Below are 19843 nucleotides of genomic sequence, written 5' to 3'. Positions count from 1 at the left end.
TGGAAGATAGAACACTTTATGCTCAAAACTTTAGAACTCCCACTAAACTTTTAGAGTTTATACACTTATTGCAAATAAGTTAATGAGTGTGAAGCCCAATTTTCTTTCACTAATTCTCCCACTTAGGCAAACACTCATTCATATATTCTTTCAAGGATGTACCTAAACAAATTTGCTTCATATTTTAGACATAATTAAATAGACATCACAACCAACATAAAGTTATCAAATAGAATTTCAGCAATGAGTTACACTTGCTTCAAAATTCATCATAATTAATTTAAAAGCTTAATCGCTACCAAAATTTTACAGATCAAAATAGACATACCAATCTTCATAAAATAAAAATATAGAGTCGTTTTAGGTCAAAATAATTGTCTAAAGTGACGTCTCAAAAGAAAAAAACAATCTGCCAGCAAAACTGTCTGTACGAGCATGGGTTACTAGTAAATTCACCATAATTACACTACATGGAAAAATTTACGAAAATTTGCAGACACATAGTAGACATATATATGTTGAACATATAAAAAAATTCAGGTCATTTGGCGACCATTAGATGTGTCATTCACTTAATTTAAATCAAGACACGCAATCTGCCAGAAACAATTATGGGCATCTATCATGAATTTATACATCCATAACAATTCAATTTCATATCATTTCAATTTCGATGTCCAAATAAAAATCTAGTAGTCAAATTTCATCATCTAAAACGACATCATAGTTCAAATTGAAAAGATTTACAAGCATAAGACTTAAATAATGTGTACCTTAGCAATCCTTGATTAACCTTCATGGGTCCAATACTTTGCATCAACAAGTCTTATGAAGAGACACAAAATACGTCATGATGCAACCGATTTCCATGCCTTAAAACCACAACCTATTATGGGGCTCATAGTAGGATTTTGTAACTGATGGCATGGAACTTTAACCCCAATAAACTTCATGAAACTAGATTAATTTATACCTACGAGCAAGCAAATTAATTAGTTTCTAGTACTAGATTATATGTCACAAGAGTTACCTTCATAAAAAACTTCAACACCTACCTCAACTCCTATGATTTACTACGTAAGCACCAACACTATTAACTTATCACGACCATTAACTATCTTGTCATACCAACATATAAGTTCTATATAATACTTCTAATGAGATTCTAGGCTCACATTTCTATACTAGCAATCATACATTTCATTCATATCATCTAGAAGTATAGTAAACATGTATAATACAATAAGGTGCTACTTGCACGTAAATCGAGGTACACGTCACCTAGGATAACTTGCTAACTAAGATATGCCCGCTAGGCTCCACTAAGTCTGTCACATCCCGATCCCAACATACTTCGAAAATCGACACGTGACAAGGAAAATAATGTTCGTTGAATACGGTATAAGTTCCGGAATGAAATACTTTAACTGATAACCCAAAATAATGTGAAGGTGGCTAAGTTCTCCACAAAATATTTACAAATATGTACATCCCAAAAAGAAGCATAATCTTTGCTTTAACAAGAACAAGTATGAGGTGCTCAAAAGAAAGTCCCAAAAGATAAAGTACAAGAGTGAAACAAGGGTAACCTAACGCTCTAAGTTTCTGATAATTGCATTGCTACCCCCACCTACAAACTTCTCGAAGTCTACTCAAACCTGTCACCTGTACGATCAGTGCCTACATCATCAGAATGGTGCACCAGGCAAACAACAACCTGGATAAGTTGTGAAGCTTATGAGAGTGACAATAATATCAAGTATGTGATAATAATGCTAATGCCAACCATCAAACACAATTTACATATCTTGAATATAAATCATTCATAAGAAATCAATACCAACTTTTGCAAACCCCGAAGGAGTCACCCAAACATCCAACGGTTCATTTGAAACCAATCACAACATCTCACAACCATCTTCTTATTATACAACACAATGAAAAGTAGAGTTAGAGCGACACAGTTTGGCTGAAGCCTACCCCTTTGAAGCCATCTCAATTCAAATTCAATAAATCCCAAGGTGAGTAAGATCTCAGACCTTTACTCAACGGAATCGCGAAATAGGAGGGATTCCAAACCATCTCTCAACGGAATCCAAGTGGATACGATTCCGGACCCTCACTCAATGGAATCGCTAAATACAATACGTAACAATAACTAAATGAAACCCAATTTAGATACGATTCCGAAACATCACTCAACGGAACCGCGGAATGGAAGGGATTCCGGACCATCTCTCAACGGAATCCGAGTGGATACGATTCCGGACCATCACTCAACGGAATCGCAGAAGGCCAACAATCAGAATGTACGACGGCTCAAAGAAATGAGACATGCACATGCTACTTAATTTATAAAAACTCAACAAAGGAAGATTAGGCACAATTACTAAATTTAGAACCAATCACTGAAGCGGAAGGTGAAACCATAACGAATCAACAAATCCCCATCATAATGGTTAACGGTCATTACCAGTCCTCACATTAATCTCAACATGCCAATCATACAAATCAAACCACATTTCCAATATACATGCCACACCCCAGTTCATAAACATAAATTGATGTCGAAGTATTGGAATAACAATTTGTTGGTACCATATATTGGGCCTCGTATATTTGGGCCTTGGGCCTTGTATTTGGGCCTCACACTAAAGCCCATACATTGTAAAAGAGGAGGAGCCCCTTATTCTATAAAATGGGACTCCTCCCTTCATTCTAAAGGAGGAAAAGAGCCAAGCCTAAGAAGGCTAAGAAAAGCTTTCATTACATTCAGGAGAGACCTCACACCACCGAGGCTCTCCTCTCCCTTCTCTTCTTTCTCTGGGGGACTTCCCCCAAACACTTGTATCCATACACTTACAGAGAAACAGAATCAACTACAGTGTGGACGTAGCCCAAACATTGGGGTGAACCACGATAAAATCTTTGTGTTCTTTGTGTTCTTCGTGTTCTTGAGCGTTTGTGCAGATTCACGGTCGGATTTACGTTGTACCAAGACTATCTGGTTTTGTGCATCAACATTTGGCGCCGTCTGTGGGAAACGATACGAAAAGTTGTGTCGGTTCTCTTTCATTTTTTTTCACCCCCACCGTGAATCTGCAAAACCCAATCGACTAGCTACTGCTTCTACCATCCCACTCCTTTCGTCTTCAAACGAAGAGAAAATGGGATCAACGATGCGACCATAAAGATCTTGTACTGTGGGATATGCCACACCGATCTCCACCATGCTAAGAATCACTGGGGCATCACCATATATCCAGTGCATCACTCCGACGAAAAGTTTGTCACAGACATCATCATCAGCTTCACCCTTGTGGGCCGGGACACCACTTCGGCTGCTCTCACCTGGTTCTTCTGGCTGCTTTCGCAGAACCCACATGTAGAACAAGAGATCTTGAAGGAGATCAACGACACGGCGTCGTCTGAGTTAGCGGCGGGAAGATGGTGTACACCCACGTGGCGCTGTGCGAGAGCATGAGGCTGTACCCGCCGGTTCCCGTCGACAGTAAACAAGTTGAACATGTGGCAACCATCTCTTGCTCATGCCATGGAAGAGCCTACTTAGACGGCCTGATTTCTTGATGGAAAGGAACCTGTTTCATGCAGCTAAAAGTGCAATTCTAGTAGCTGAGTGGCATAGAATGGGATCACTGGACTATCGGTTTGAATGAGATGTATCATCATGGAAGAGCATTTCATGCCACAAACCACACCCACGAAAAAGATAAGTGGTTGTCAGAAACTTTATATTTCTTTATGTTATTTCTTAATTATTCTATAAATGGTGCCACCTTTACTTTGTTTTGTCTGCCTCAATTGTTCTATAAGTGTTGCCCACTCCGTCTAAAAAGATAAATTTTATTATAATCATTTTATTATTTTAACACAAAAAACAAAAGGGAACGTTACATTATATGTTGAAGAAAGCAACAAACCATATATTATGGCACCAAAAGCATTAGTTAGTAGTGACTCAGCAACACATCTTTCGAAATCCACTTTTTCTCAGCATTTGATTACACAATGGCCAAACTTTCATCATGCATCGCATTTTCTGAAAAGCTATTACAAATATTATTATTTAATATTACAGTATATAATATATACCCATTATCCATCTGTCTAACAGAAAAAAGCAACGGTAAAACTCAAGATAAGATCACTTTTATTATGAAGTCTCTACTTTTCACTTTGATATTGTCGGCCATGAAAGAAAACATATATTTTATTATTTTTTATGTCATGATGATTTATAATTAAATAATATTATATCACATGATTTATACTACATTTATACAACATGTGATTTATCAAACAACTAAATAAATAATTTATTCATGATTATATATATATACACACATTTAGGCAATACCTAATATATTGTTGATATATAATACAAATCATTTACCACGCGACTGAATAAATTATTTATTTATAGAAGAACATAGTATAATATTTTGCCTTGACAAACTTTGTCAATTTGATTTATTCATTATACGGTCGTACTTATACTGTCATTTATTGTCAGGAATTATTGAGCAACTAGGTCCACTGATTAACGTTGTTGCTGATTAACGAAGTCTACCAACTTATAGACTGATGAGCCACGTGCTCATGGTGATCTCTTGTCTGACCGGACACCCACTTGCTCGGACATTCGCTTATTGAGACACCTATGTGCCCGGACCCAACTCGATGACCCTACATATAGCCCAAACTCGATGACCCTACGTATGGCCCCGACTCAAAGATCCGACTTGCGGACCCGATCCGCGGATCCAACACATAGACCCAATATGCGAACCCGACAAGCAAACCCGAGTCCTGTCGAGAATCAACTCATACTGAGTGCATGTCGACATAAAGTAGATACTTGCAATGAGGAATACCACGAGCCGAGCCGCCTCGCAACGAGCATAGCCTCTAGCCGAGCCGCCTCGCAACGAGCATCGCCTCCAGCCGAGCAAACGCCTCGCCACGAGCATAGCCTCTAGCTGAGCAGCCTCGCAACTAGTATCGCCTCCAGCCGAGCAGTCTCGTAACGTGTGATACCTCTAGCCGAGTATTGTTTTATGTTGAGCATTACCTTGGGTTGAGTATTGGTTCAAGACATCTAGCCACTTCGGCCCGTACATGGATTGGATTTGAAGTCTCCAGCCAAAAGACTCCTTTGACTGAAGACTTGGGGGACTCCTGTTGGTACCATATATTGGGCCTCGTATATTTGGGCCTTGGGCCTTGTATTTGGGCCTCACACTAAAGCCCATACTTTGTAAAAGAGGAGGAGCCCCTTATTCTATAAAATGGGACTCCTCCCCTCATTCTAAAGGAGGAAAAGAGCCAAGCCTAAGAAGGCTAAGAAAAGCTTTCATTACATTCAGGAGAGACCTCACACCACCGAGGCTCTCCTCTCCCTTCTCTTCTTTCTCTGGGGGACTTCCCCCAAACACTTGTATCCATACACTTACAGAGAAACAGAATCAACTACAGTGTGGACGTAGCCCAAACATTGGGGTGAACCACGATAAAATCTTTGTGTTCTTTGTGTTCTTCGTGTTCTTGAGCGTTTGTGCAGATTCACGGTCGGATTTACGTTGTACCAAGACTATCTGGTTTTGTGCATCAACACAATTCAATAGAACATATTCATAAAACCAATTCATATCCACACATGATCATAATTATGACAATCTGGTAATTACCAATATCACATATATTAAAGTCACTCACCTGAAATCTGTGCTAATGTACCCTAGCACGATAGTTAAGGCATCACATTCTATCACCGCCTAACAAAGCACAAGTCCATATTTAGATTTCCGTCGATAATTCACATACTCAAAAATTCTCATATGTCTCCCACAACAACATTTAATGAGGAATCGAACCGTAGTTCTAATGTAGGGTCCATGATCTTACGTCATTTGTTTCGTAAAATCCAATCACTAGATTTTCACTTATAAGTCCCTAAGGTCCTTAAACAATATCTACAATAGCATATTAAAATCTTGTCTCAATTCAATGATAAGATTGTCAATTGTTAGAATAATCAAGTGGTAGACCTTATCGATAATATATACAATCAACAACATTTTCATAAATTGAATATCACATATTGGAAAATTTGACTTTTTCCAAAAATTCTCAAATTTTACAAGAATGAAGATTTCAACAAGTAGAGTAAACTTTTTACCTGTGGTCGAGTCTAATTTGGCTAGGAAGGCCCTCAAATTGGCCCGCACCCAACGAAACCCTAAGGTGGGTGTTCTTCAATTCGGCTTCCTTGGTGTTCCAACGCCCTAACCACAAGTTGGGTCTTGTTCTTGGGTCTAAGGGAAGTTGATTACGGGTGATGGTGAATGGTGATACTCTCCGGAATGACAATTCGTCGTCGAAAACCCTCGGGTTTTCCTATGGAGTTCTACATGAAATAGACCTTAAAACCCTTGATTTTTGGTAGAGAGGGAAGGAGGAAGGTAGTGGAGCAAGTTGCAGGTGAAGGAGGTAGGAAAATTCAGAAAAGAAATGGTAGGAATTGGCCTAACATTGGCCGGTTTGAAAAAAAAAAAGGTTGGTGGTGGTACACGGGTTCACCCAATGGAAAAAGAAAATGTCAACCTCCTTCCTATTGATCCTTTCACATCCTCTTAAAAAAAATCTGCTAGGTCCCCTTAATAGTGGCTGCTGCCTAACCTTTTTCCACCACCTAAATTGCCCAATTCCACTTATAATAGCGGGTCCATTAGTCCAAAAAGGGTTTGGGTCTTTTACCCATAAGTGGAAATTAAAATGATTCCCACAATCTAAAGTTTCACCACTTCAAACGTCCATAACTATACCGTTATAATTCAGACTCGCAAACGGCTTTCGCCTATGCATTCGTGGGTTCAAGATTTATTTAAAAACACTAGTTGTAACTTCGAAATGTCAACGAAAGATAAAGATTGTTTATGAAACTTCCAACTCGATAACTAATCAATTACTAAACTTATAATTAGTAGAGTTAAAATTAATTAATAAAGATAACGTAATCGCGAAATACGAATTTAAATTATGAAATACGTAATAAATGGTGAAATTTCAGGGATGAGATTTCACAAAGTCTCTAATAATGCTACTTTTAGTACTGAAGAACGCTTCAGAACATCTTAACCAAAGTCAACCGTAGTAATCCAATCAGGAAGATCCATCCACCGGATTTTCGATTCGTAAGTTCCTAAAGTTCTTAAATATTACGTATAATAACATACTAAAGTTTGATGATAATCCAACGGTCAGATCGTCATTCGCTACAATGGTCAGGTGGTATTCCTTAATGAAACTAGGTTCAAATGATAGAATTTCACTAATCGGTTGTCAAATATGGAATCGGGGTATCAAATTCAACCTAAAAGGATCAAGTAGTTTCTCGGGCCATGCATCGTCGCCACGCACGGCGAACGGAAACTAAGTTTTCCGACCAAATCTAAAAATTACCAAATTTAATAGGATTGTAGAACACAACAAGGGAAAGAACTTTTATTCCTAGGTCGAAGTCCAAATCGGCCGGGAAATACCTAATCCGACGTGGATCACCAGAAACCCTAGAATTATGTGATTGTTGATTCGTCTTCTTCGCTGCTCTGTCATCCCCAAACTTGTTTGGGGTTTGTTCCTGGGCTCAAGAGGATGCTAAAGATGGTGATGGTCGAAGGAAAACGCTTCAGAATTGGTAGATCCCTGGAGGTGGGTTCTCGGACCCATGTGCATTATGCACCATGAAATGGGTCCAATACTTGTTGGGTTTGGGGGTGAAAATCGCAGGAGGGATGACGAGAAGACGTTTGCAAGTGGTGGCGGACTTCATCTTGCCAAAAAATCGCCTAAATTCGAGCTTGTTGCCGTCTGGTCAGCAGTCGAGTCACACGGGTTAGTCTCTGACCCGACCCGCTGGTTCTCTCATTTCCTTTCTCTCATTTCTCTCGTTTCTCTTCTCTCCCATTGGTTCACTCCCTCCCCTCTTTCTTATTGGTCCACCTTTCCATTAAAAGGGGCTTTCCCCACAATCTGATTGGTCATTCTTCCAAACAAAAATAATATTTTTTTTATTTAGAGAAATTCCTAAATTAATATTTATCTCCAATTTCCGTTGCTCATAACTTCTTCATTATAGCTTCGATTCACAAACAGGCCTACACGTTCGTAGGATCGAACTCTATTTGAAAACATTAATTGTGACCTTGAAATGTCTACGAATTTTAAATGATTATTTTCAAAACTTCAAACTTTATAACTAAGTAATTAAAATTCTAAATTAACTAAATTAAATTAATTTCGTGCAAAAATAATATAAAATCCCGCGAATATGAATACATAAATTATAATGGTGTAATCTAGGAACGGAATTTCACAGGAATTGAAGGCGAGATCGCGGTAGGGATTAGGGAAAATGCAGGGCTATGCATTCGAGGGGAAGTGAGAAGAGAAAATAGAAAGAAATATCTAGAACAACCAAAGCCAAAGCACCCAGCAATGAAAGACATGTAGAACCAAAAGAGCAAAACGGTCTTATCAATGTAGAAACGCAGAACCAAAACGGTTCTCCAATTTACTGTTAATGAACAGTAACCGAGAGTTTGGGTTTTAGTATATGTATAATATATAATGAATGCTTTTACTTTTTATTATTATGATAGAGTCCATGGTATAAAATATCGATGATATCGGAAATATCGGTAGTCCAAAAATACGGAAATTTCGATAGAAATATCGGGATATTATCGATATCGATAAAAATTGAATAAAAACCACGGAAATTGTAAGAAAAACTTGGAAATTTTTATTGAAACTTTGCAGGATGTTTATTTAGTCAATTATCTATTAGTTTATCACAAAAAATTGGAAGGAAATGCATTGCATGATAGATATAACTGATTTAAGTTGATTATATAGCGAGCTAGCAAACATTGTGAGTGTAGCAAATATGTAGTAATTAATGAAAGAAGTTTAAACACACCATAATCATTTATATATAATGAATTAATACAATATTTTACACTTTATACATTGCATGGTAAGATACATGAGTGACTTCGCAAGGTCTAAAATATCGATGATATCAGAAATATCGGAAGTCCAAAAAAATATCGGTAGTCCAAAAACACGGAAATTTCGATGGAAATATCGGGATATTATGGATATTTTAGACCATAGAGTCCAACAGATAATGTACTCGTAGGTGGTAAGATACAAAGTCTGATTAGTAGTGGACACTATGATAAAAGCGATCCATGATAAAATGAAATAGTAAATCAATTTGAAAAGTCCTAGGATTGTTTATTTGGCAAGCAAAGAATCACAGGTCAACATCTTTTCTCCTGTATGAATCCCAGAAGCCAAAACCGAGATAAAAAGTCTTACCTGCTCCCTATGCTATGCTGAAGTTTGATTACCACAAACCTCTCATTCTTCAACACTAATTGACGTGAATGTGTCTGTTAGCGATCAAGTTTCCACCATAGTACGTCACACAATTGACAGAATTAGCTAACTAGACTAGTTTCTCTTCAATTACCTAGCAAATTCGCAATCTTAACAAATAATTCTGACATCCTACACGTCAATGCACTCGAAATATCTTAACGAGTTCAACTTTAGCGAGGTTCTATGGTACAACATGTAACATCATTTAAATAATTTTTAGTACTGGGTGATGCATATGTGATTCAATATCCAAGTGGTTAGGGTATTCGGTTTTCACCCATACGTTCTAGGTTCGAAACTGTCTCCTCCTCTAAATTTTTGTAATAGTTTCGAACCCTCCCCTCCCCTTAATAATAATTAAAAAAAAAAAAAAAAAACTGGGTGATGGATCTCCACTGTTATAACTCCTCTTCAATAAAAATGCTGGTTGTTTTGGTGAAGGAGCTGCTTCTTCATTACCTAGCATGAAAACGACTGCCGACATTGTTTGCCGGTCGTGGCATACTCTTGCACACAGAAGCTGGGCAATTTAGCAGTAACACCTCTCTCTTAGGGTGTGTATGCTTTGTTTAATATTTTTTGTGAGAAAGGGGAGACAAAGAGGAGAACGACGAGAATGTTTTTCATTTTATATGTAAATGGTTTGAAAACCGAACCAAAATCGTTTGAAACCGTACATAACTGAATCAAAAGGTTTGGTTTCATTTTGGTTTTAGCTTCAAAACCGCACTAAATCGAACTGCAAAAAATTGTGATTTTGGTTTCTCTTTCACTCAAAACGCCACAGGAAATGGCTTTATTTTTTTAATTATAGTTTTTATGAGTTCTAACATCAAGAAGCTTCCTTTTGCTTGGAGAATCTTCATTTTCAAGGCATAAGGTAAATTTCGTTCACCCTTTCTTCACACAGTAGCCAATCGTATGCGGTAGTAAATTATTCTTTGCAAGCTGCTACTAGTACATATGCATATACATATACATATATATATATATGTATATAGATATGTATATATATATATGTATATGTGTATATATATATATATATATCTATATTGTGGAACATGTTGGATGTCCTAGGCCTTTCTTTAGCGAGCTTCTACCTCCGTACATGTCACATCATTTGTAGAACCAGCTCCTTCAGTACTCGTTGATGGATCTCCACTAGTACAATTCCTCAACAAAAATGCAGGCTGTTTTGGGGAAGGAACTGCTACATCGTTACCTAGCATGAAAACAACCGCCGACATGGTTGGCCGGTCAGCAGAAAACTCTTGCACACACAAGAGGGCAATTTGGATGCATCTCACAACTTCGTTGACATGGTACGATTCACCCATGGATGGATCAACGGTTTCCAAGGCATTGCCTTCTCTCCACAAGTTCCAAACCTAAAACAGTTTGAAAAAAATCAACCAAGCATGAATAAAGTAGGGGATAAACTTGTGGGAAAATCATTGTTTGCAAATAGGCTATAGTTAACTTACATATCCAACCAAATTTGAGAGGGGATATTTTTTGTGATAGTATCCGGAATTTCTTCTGCCAGTTATGATTTCTAGCAGTAAAACACCAAAACTATACACATCAGATTTTACTGAAAAAATTCCTTCCATTGCATACTCCGGCGACATATAACCACTGCAACAGTATAAAGAGATCATGGTGAGACTTGTACTCAAAAGTTGGAACTATTAACCTACTATTTTGTTAAGCTCTAGCCAACTTGTATCTTCAATTTTGATGAAATTTAATTAACTTACTATGTTCCGACCACACGATGTGTATTTGCTTCACATTGGTCCCCCAGAAATATTCTTGCCATACCAAAATCTGCTATTTTGGCATTCATAGATGCATCTAGTAGAACATTACTGGCCTTTAGATCTCTATGGACAATCCTTAATCTCGAATCTTGATGAAGATATAAAATCCCTCTAGCAATCCCACAGATAATCTCAAAGCGTTTTGTCCAATCTAAAAGATTTCTTTTTGTTTCATCTGGATACAGTAAGAAATTGAGACCAAATAAATTCTTGTTAACTTTAGTTTCAAAACGAAATTAAAAGAAAAAAAAGTAAGAAGATGTACCAAAAATAAAAGAGTCCAAACTTTTGTTTGGTACGTATTCATATATTAGCATCTTCTCTTCAGCTTCAACGCAACAACCTATAATCTTGACAAGGTTCCTATGTTGGAGTTTGGCAATTATAACAACTTCATTCTTAAACTCTTCAATTCCTTGACCAGAATGCTTCGATAGTCGTTTCACTGCTACTTCCTTTCCATTATGAAGTACACCCTGAAATTACAATCCAAGCACTTATGCTACAGTTCATTTTAAAGGCTTCAAACATGAATTGTCATGTTTGTTGTAAGCTTCTAGGTTAACCTGAAGTTATGCATGATTCGGAAAAGTATAGTAGGCTAACTACCTTATAGACCGAGCCAAAACCTCCTTTCCCAAGCTTGTTTGCTACAGAGAAATTTCCCGTGGCCGCTGCGATGGTTGTTAGATCAAAGAATGGTAATTCTGAGTTTATATTACTTTGATCATCAAGATCTGTTCTATCTTCCATGAAGAACGTATTTTTTCTCTGCCTCCCTGCTGTCATGAAATACATAACAAGCAATGCAACGTTATAGCCTTTTGGTCATTAACAATCAGTATTGCGCGACACTACAAGAAAACTTACAACAACCGTTGGCATTAGTTTTACATAATAGAGTGAGTAAACGGCCTCATAGTATACCCACCCAGTAACCCCTAATAATTACCCATCTCATTTTGTTCAACTAACATTAGTGACAGTAATTTATTAATGTAGTGTTGATGTAACAGAAGACCGACACAAGAGGGATCTAATTAAGATAGAGAAAGAAAATTTATTTACCTTTTCTCTTCCTCCTTACCAACCAACACGAAAGGAATACTAGGACAAGGAACACAAGAGCGGATACTAGTGAAATTGCCAGCCTTGCCTTCTTGCCAATTACAGAACCATTTGCAAATTGAGCTACAAGCATTTAAAATAAAAATAAAAATCCAAAGAATTCAACAGTTGTGAACTGTAAACGGTAGCAAATCACTATAAAAAATAAAGGAAAATTATGTGGTTTCCTCATCTGCGAGATAATTGTGGGATGTAAGTAGCTAGGTGGATCAGGGCAAAATGCAGCCGGTCAATCAACATGCAACTACGTACTATCCAATAAGATTTGTCTCGTATTAGAAGAATTTCCGGTAGAAAGTGTAGAATACAAAATATTGTGAGTATGAAAAATAAAGTGACTACCTAGAGTAGCTGCATCGACCCGTACATACAAGTCCTGCCCAACATTTGAAAAAGTTCTTGCGTCTATCAAGTCCCCGTACCACGTAACGCAACCCTTCCCTCCATCCCTTTCATCTGCACTCGTGTATGCCGTGCAAGAGCAATTCTTTCTGCACTCTTGCTCACACCCTTTCAGACTTAAACTCATATTCACACGTGCCCAAGATGTGTCGGGTACCTTCACGTGTGCCACCTTAACAAACCCCTCCCCTTTTTGGCATGTAGACGCTCCCGATTTTCTCAGGCATCCACCCCATCCAACTCTCAGAGACCAATCCCGGGGGAACTTGGGTTCAAATCCGGGTAGACAAAGGCAAGAGAAGTTATAATTACTGTATGGGTCACAGTTACTATTTGGACCACACTGTCCATAGTAGTCACACCACTCACTAGGGTTAGAGCTTACTTCGATCCATTTGTTTTCTTGACCTCGCCATACGAACCGTTGAAAAGTTCCTGATTCATCTACCACTCCCCTTGTGAAAACTGAGCCATTTGGAACAGTATACACCAGATATGTCTCATCTTTATTGTTCACAAAGCTGCGGTGACTATTAGATGTTATCTCGGGGAGCCCGCTCAATCCCTTTCCGGTCCAAGGTCCGGCCCGAAACCATTTGGTTCGACCGTTGTACATAATCACCTGCAAAAACCCGGTTGGGTCAATCTCATATGAAAAAGTCCCCGAACTGGGATCATCGTGGGACTTCCAAGATTTTAGGATCCAGTTCAGCCCTGACCGCCGGTTCAGCCCAATCTTCATCAACGGAAGCACTGTATCTGAGGGGTAATCAAAGCCTTGCCACAGCACCGTTTGGCTACTACCGTTATTCTCAAGCAATACAAGATTTCCTGTATCCAAAAGTTTGGCTATTGCGTAATTGTTTGGCGAAGAGACTGTGACATTAGCAGACCAAAGAGGGGTATTTTGGTCCTTCCCATAAATGACAAGGCCTCCATGGTCTCCATGAATAGCTAGGAGCCCAGCTCCAGAAATAGGAATTATGGGGTTGTCTCTGTTTGCAGTCCAGACGATGGTTTGGATTGGAATTTTGTTGTACCAAACTCCGACGTAACGATTATGAGAATCACCTGGGCTGAAAAACCCTAGTGCAAAGATTTTAGTGGTGGAGAGAAGAACGTCGCCATCTCTTAGGGGTTGGTTTGGTATAATGGCGTCTATGGCAACCGAAAGGGAAGAGGGAAGAATCACAAGGAAGATAAGCAATATAATTGTGACAAAAAAGAATTTAGTGGAATTCATGGTTGATGGCTAGCTTTCTCATTGAGGAGTTTTAAGTGCTAAAACGGTTGCTTCTTCTAATGGCAAGCAGAAACAAAAAGCCGGAAAGGTTGAATTTTTTATTTCGTTGGAGATTAACACTAACGGCGCATGGGCGACTTCCAGTCGTTGATGCAACGTGAACTTACCCACGACTTCCAGTCGCACATGTCAACAAGACACGAATTCCCTCAAACTGATCCTAGCTAGAAAACTCCACTTCAGTAATGCTGACCACACCCCAGTTGTATCCCGTCGATTGATAAAGACAACTAAATTGGCACACCGAAAAGGGCCAAGTACAAATTTAGAGAACAAAAAAAAATCTGATGTCGAAAAATTGATAAAATAGAATACAATATAAATAAACGGTTTTATTTTTTATTATTGTGATAGAGTCCAACAGATAATATACTCGTAGGTGGTAAGCTATCAGCACTGGCGGATCCATTAAGGAGCAAGGGGGTCAGCCGACCCTCCGAACTTCGATGAACGTTCATAGATACTTTAGGTGCTGACTTTCCGAACTTTGGTGAATGTCCATGGATACCTTGAGTGTTGTCCTTTTGAAGATTAGAGTTGGTTTCATACTTGCCCTCCAACCGACTTCAGGCCTACCAAAACCCAATGAATGTCCATAAATACCTTGGATGCAGCTCCTTGCATACATTAACATGTCTGTGGTATGCATTTTCAAATGAAATAGTAAACCAATTTGATAAGTCCTAGGATTTTTTATTTGGCAAGCAAAGAATCACAGGTCAACATCTTTTCTCGTGTATGAATCCCAGGAGTCAAAACCTAGATAAAAAGTCTTCCCTGCTTCCTATGCTATGCTGAAGTTTGATTACCACAAACCTCTCATTCTTCAACACTAACTGATGCCAATGTGTCTGTTAGCGATCAAGTTTCCACCATAGTACGTTCACACAATCGATAGAATTAGCTAACCAGACTAGTTTCTCTTCAATTACATAGTAAATTTGCAATCTTAACCAATAATTCTCACACCCTATACATCAATGCACTCAAAATATCGTATGAAGTTCAACTTTAGCGAGGTTCTATGCTAATACATGTCACATCATTTAAACAATTTTCAGTACTAAGTGATGGGGTCTTTGCATGTGATCCAATATCCTAGTGGTTAGGGTGTCCGGTTTTCACCCATGCGTCCTAAGTTCGAAACTGACTCCTCCCCTAAATTGTTGTTGTTGACGCACAAAATCGGTGGAGACTTTGGTCCAGCAGAAAGTGTTAAGTTTGTGACCTTCGCTAGATTGCTTAGGTCACTAGTGTGGATAAGTATGCAAATGGATAGAGACAGGGAAGCAAACACAAGATGTACATGGTTCACCCAGATTGGCTACGTCCATGGAGTAAAGGAGTTCTCATTAATTGTGAAGGGTTTACAAAAGTACATAGGTTCAAGCTCTCCTTTTGTGAGTACTAGTGAATGTTTAGTACAAATGACATTAGGAAATATTGTGAGAGAATGATATCTATTTATAGAAGAGAGTTTTTAGCTTCATTCTAACATTAACACGTGTCGTGTTGTGATTGGCTTCTGATGTTGACACGTGTCGTGCTATGATTGGCTTCTGATGTTGACACGTGTCGTGCTATGATTGGCTTCTGATGTCGACGCGTGTCGCGCTGTGATTGGTCTCCTGGTTCGAGGGAAACTCTTTTGGCTCCTTGACAATATAACGTTGATCGATGCTCAGTAGTTTCGGGATTGATCAAGTATGGTACAAACAGTTGTGATATTTTCGAACCCTCCCCTCCCCTTAATAATAATCTAAAAAAAAAAAACTGGGTGATGGATCTCCACTGTTATAACTCATCTTCGATAAAAATGCTGGTTGTTTTGGTGAAGGAGCTGCTTCTTCATTGCCTAGCATGAAAACGACCGCCGACATTGATGGCCGGTCGTGGCATACTCTTGCATACAGAAGCTGGGCAATTTGGATGCATCTCAGAACTTGGTTGACATGGTCCGATTCAGCCAGAGATGAATCAACGATTTCCAAGGCAGGGCCTTCTCTCCACAAGTTCCAAACCTAAAACAGGTTTAATAGGTAGTTAATAAATACGTTTATATTTGTTACTTCAAAGTGCTAAATCCCCTAATTATCTTCATTCCCACCCATCATGCTCATCACTTAGTTGACTATTATCTTAGTACGGTTAATTCCGGTAACTACTCGTGAAGACAATTCGTGAATCCTCTGTACCAAGACAGGGGAAAACAGGGTAACTGGGGCAGACTTTTTACGGTTATCAACCAATGTACTGGGAAGCAATATTCTACCAAAATTATAACCTAGAGCTTTTTTCGCTTAAGTTTTGAAACACATGACATTACAAAAGACAGTTGTAAGAAATTTTCTTTGAATATGACGTACAACCCCAAGTCATTAGCGCGCTTCAGTCATGGTTATTGTTAACTCATTTACTGAACAACTTTCTCCCTGCGATACTGCTGAGTTTGGTTTCTTGATTGTCATATAAATGCCGGTTTCTCGGGAGAGGGAAGAGGTGTTTCATTACTCAACATTAAAATAACTTCCGACATGGTTGGCCTATCCGATGCACTTTCTTGGACGAAAAGTAGCCCGATCTGGATGCATCTTGAAACCTCGTGTGCAGGATGTGACTGATCCAAAGATGAATCAACTATACCTAATTCTTGTTCCTCCATCCACATATCCCAAATCTGATGCAATTAGGATCATTTTTGCACACACATTCAGAAATAAAAATTGGTAAATCATTCCATACATATTTTAGAAGTTTCATGAATTGCCTACTTGTCCAATCAAATTTAGGGACGGACACTCAATATCACAATTGTTGTTCCTTTTGTCGCTAACAATCTCTAGCAATATGACACCAAATCTAAAAACATCTGATTTTGTTGAATATCGCCCTTCCGTTGCATATTTTGGTGACATGTATCTACTGCAGTTACACAACATGATATAAAATATTGAGCATGTTAATTGTTTGCTAATCGCTGTATGTTTCTAGCTGTATATACTCTGTGAAATACTGAAACACTTAACTATATTTCGACCGCTATGTTTGTGTTTGCTTGGATTTAGTCTTCCCCAAACATTTTCACCAGTCCAAAATCTGAGATGTTGGGGTTCATAGTTGAATCCAATAGAGCATTGCTAGCTTTTAGATCCTTGTGAATGACTTTCAGTCTTGAGTCTTCATGAAGGTATAAGACCCCTAGAGCGATTCCAACAATAATCTCATTGCGCTTTTCACGGTCCAATGACCTTCTACTTTCATCTAGTCCAGAAACGCTTCCCATGAAAAAAATGTTGCTCTTTGTAAATTAAAAGGCATGTTAATTTTCTTTATTTTAGTTCTTAGTCTAGCACCACACCAAACGCTATACTAAATTAATCCAGTTAAGTCTAGTTTGAGCAAGTCTAGATTAGTCCATGAACCTAGTCTAGTCCGAGATAGTCCAGTGCAACAAACGTACCCAAAAGGTCCTGCCAAATTTGAAAAAAAAATGTCCAAGCTTTTGTGTGAATGCATGCATGCAGCAACCAAACGCCACAAGAAATGGCGTATTTTTTATTTTTATTATATTTAATTTTTATGAGTTCTAACATCAACAAGCTTCGCTTTACTTGGAGAATCTTCATTTTCAAGGCATGGTAAATATCGTTCACCCTTTCTTCACACAGTAACAAATTGTATGTGGTTAATACATTATCTTTTGCAAGCCGCCACAAGTACATATATATTGTGGAACATGTCGGGTAATCCTAGGCCTTTCTTTAGCGAGCTTCCATTTCTGTACATGTCACATCATTTATAGAACTAGCTCCTTCAGTACTCGTTGATGGATCTACTCCAGTACGACTCCTCGTCAACAAAAATGCAGGCTGTGTTGGGGAAGGAACTGCTGCCTCGTTACCTAGCATGAAAACAACCGCCGACATGGTTGGCCGGTCAACAGCAAACTCTTGCACACACAAGAGGGCAATTTGGATGCATCTCACAACTTCGTTGACATGGCACGATTCGCCCATGGATGGATCAACGATTTCCAAGGCATTGCCTTCTCTCCACAAGTCCCAAACCTAAAAGAGTTTTGAAAAAATCAACCAAGCATGAATAAAGTAGGGGATAAACTCGTGGGAAAATCATTGTTTACAAATAGGCTATAGTTAGCTTACATATCCAACCAAATTTGAGTGGGGATATTTTTTGTGGTGATGACCGGAATTCCTTCTGCCAGTTATGATTTCCAGCAGTAATACGCCAAAACTGTACACATCAGATTTTACTGAAAAAATTCCTTCCATTGCATACTCTGGTGACATATAACCACTGCAACAGTATAAGGAGATCATCATGAGACTTGTTTTGGAAAGTTGGAACTATTAATTAACCTACTATTTTGGTAAGCTCTAGCCAACATGTATCTTGAATTTTGATGAATTTAATTAACTTACTATGTTCCGACCACACGATGTGTATTTGCTTCACATTGGTTCCCTAGAAATATTCTTGCCATGCCAAAATCTGCTATTTTGGGGCTCATAGATGCATCCAGTAGAATATTACTGGCCTTTAGATCTCTATGGATAATCCTTAATCTCGAATCTTGATGAAGATATAAAATTCCTCTAGCAATCCCACAGATAATCTCAAAGCGTTTTGTCCAATCTAAAAGATTTCTTTTTGTTTCATCTGGATACAGTAAGAAGTTAAGACCAAATAGATTCTTGTTGACTTTAGTTTCAAAATGAAATTAAAGGAAAAAAAGGAAGAAGACGTACCAAAAATAAAGGCGTCCAAACTTTTGTTTGGTACGTATTCATAGATTAGCATCTTCTCTTTATTTTCGACGCAGCAACCTATAATCTTGACAAGGTTCCTGTGTTGGAGTTTTGCAATTATCACAACTTCATTCTTAAACTCTTCAATTCCTTGACCAGAATTCTTCGATAGTCGTTTCACCGCTACTTCCTTTCCATTATGAAGTACACCCTGAAATTATAATCCAAACACTTATGTTACAATTCAGTTTTAAAGGCATCAAACATGAATTGTCATGTTTGTTGTAAGCTTCAAGGTTAACCTGAAGTTATGCATGATTCGGAAAATTATAGGAGGCTAAGTACCTTATAGACTGAGCCAAAACCTCCTTTCCCAAGCTTATTCGCTACAGAGAAATTGTCCGTGGCGGCTGCGATGGTTGTTCGATTAAAGAATTGTAATTCTGAGTTTATTTTACTTTGATCATCGAGATCTGTTCTAACTTCCATGAAAAACATATATTTTCTCTGCCTCCCTGCTGTCATGAAATACGTAATTAACAAGCAATGCAATGTTATAGCCTTTTGGTCATAGACAATCCGTATTGCACGACACTACAAGAAAACTTACAAATAACTGTTGGCATTAGTTGAACATAATAGAGTGAGTAAAAGGCATCATAGTATACCCGGCCCGTAGCCATTAATAAGTCTTTTACCCATCTCAATTCTTACAACTAATATTAGCGACTATATTCGTTTATTGTAGTCTTAACGTAATAGAGACCGACACAAGAGGGATACTAATTTAGATAGAGAAGCAAACTTTATTTACCTTTGCTCTTCCTCCTTACCAACAACCACACAAGGAAAACTAGGCCAAGGAACACAAGACCGGATAATAGTGAAATTGCCAGCCTCGCCTTCTTGCTAATTACAGAATCATTTGCAAATTGAGCTGCAAGGATATA

General features: G+C 38.3%; 1 protein-coding gene and 1 long non-coding RNA gene across 13 annotated transcripts in view; both read right to left on the bottom strand.

The window, feature by feature from the left end:
• LOC126587929 (G-type lectin S-receptor-like serine/threonine-protein kinase At1g11410) overlaps positions 1–19843 on the bottom strand; it is a 57611-nt gene that overhangs the window by 36003 nt on the left and 1765 nt on the right. Inside the window, exons 2-8 of one of the 12 annotated variants that reach the window (XM_050253036.1) lie at positions 19708–19830; positions 19239–19411; positions 18894–19104; positions 18567–18804; positions 18288–18441; positions 18026–18191; positions 10067–10690 (exon numbers count right to left, since the gene is read on the bottom strand). In XM_050253036.1, the coding sequence (XP_050108993.1) occupies positions 10554–10690; positions 18026–18191; positions 18288–18441; positions 18567–18804; positions 18894–19104; positions 19239–19411; positions 19708–19830 (1202 nt within the window). In that variant the 3' untranslated portion in view covers positions 10067–10553. Of the gene's footprint in view, positions 1–10066; positions 10857–10952; positions 11107–11228; positions 11467–11556; positions 11768–11900; positions 12074–12359; positions 12483–12761; positions 14288–17730; positions 18192–18287; positions 18442–18566; positions 18805–18893; positions 19105–19238; positions 19412–19707; positions 19831–19843 lie in introns of those variants that run through there. The other 11 variants (XM_050253040.1, XM_050253039.1, XM_050253029.1 and 8 more) reach the window with 11 other exon arrangements.
• LOC126587939 (uncharacterized) lies at positions 1407–6587 on the bottom strand. The gene is made up of 3 exons (XR_007611279.1): positions 6200–6587; positions 5737–5795; positions 1407–1680 (listed from the first exon to the last, which is right to left on the bottom strand). It is a non-coding gene; the product is annotated as an uncharacterized LOC126587939 (long non-coding RNA).

Source organism: Malus sylvestris, chromosome 10, assembly GCF_916048215.2.
Source record: "Malus sylvestris chromosome 10, drMalSylv7.2, whole genome shotgun sequence".
Classification (NCBI taxonomy): Eukaryota; Viridiplantae; Streptophyta; class Magnoliopsida; order Rosales; family Rosaceae; genus Malus; species Malus sylvestris.
Note: the sequence above shows the minus strand (reverse complement) of the source record. Positions and strands in the feature narration are given on the sequence as shown.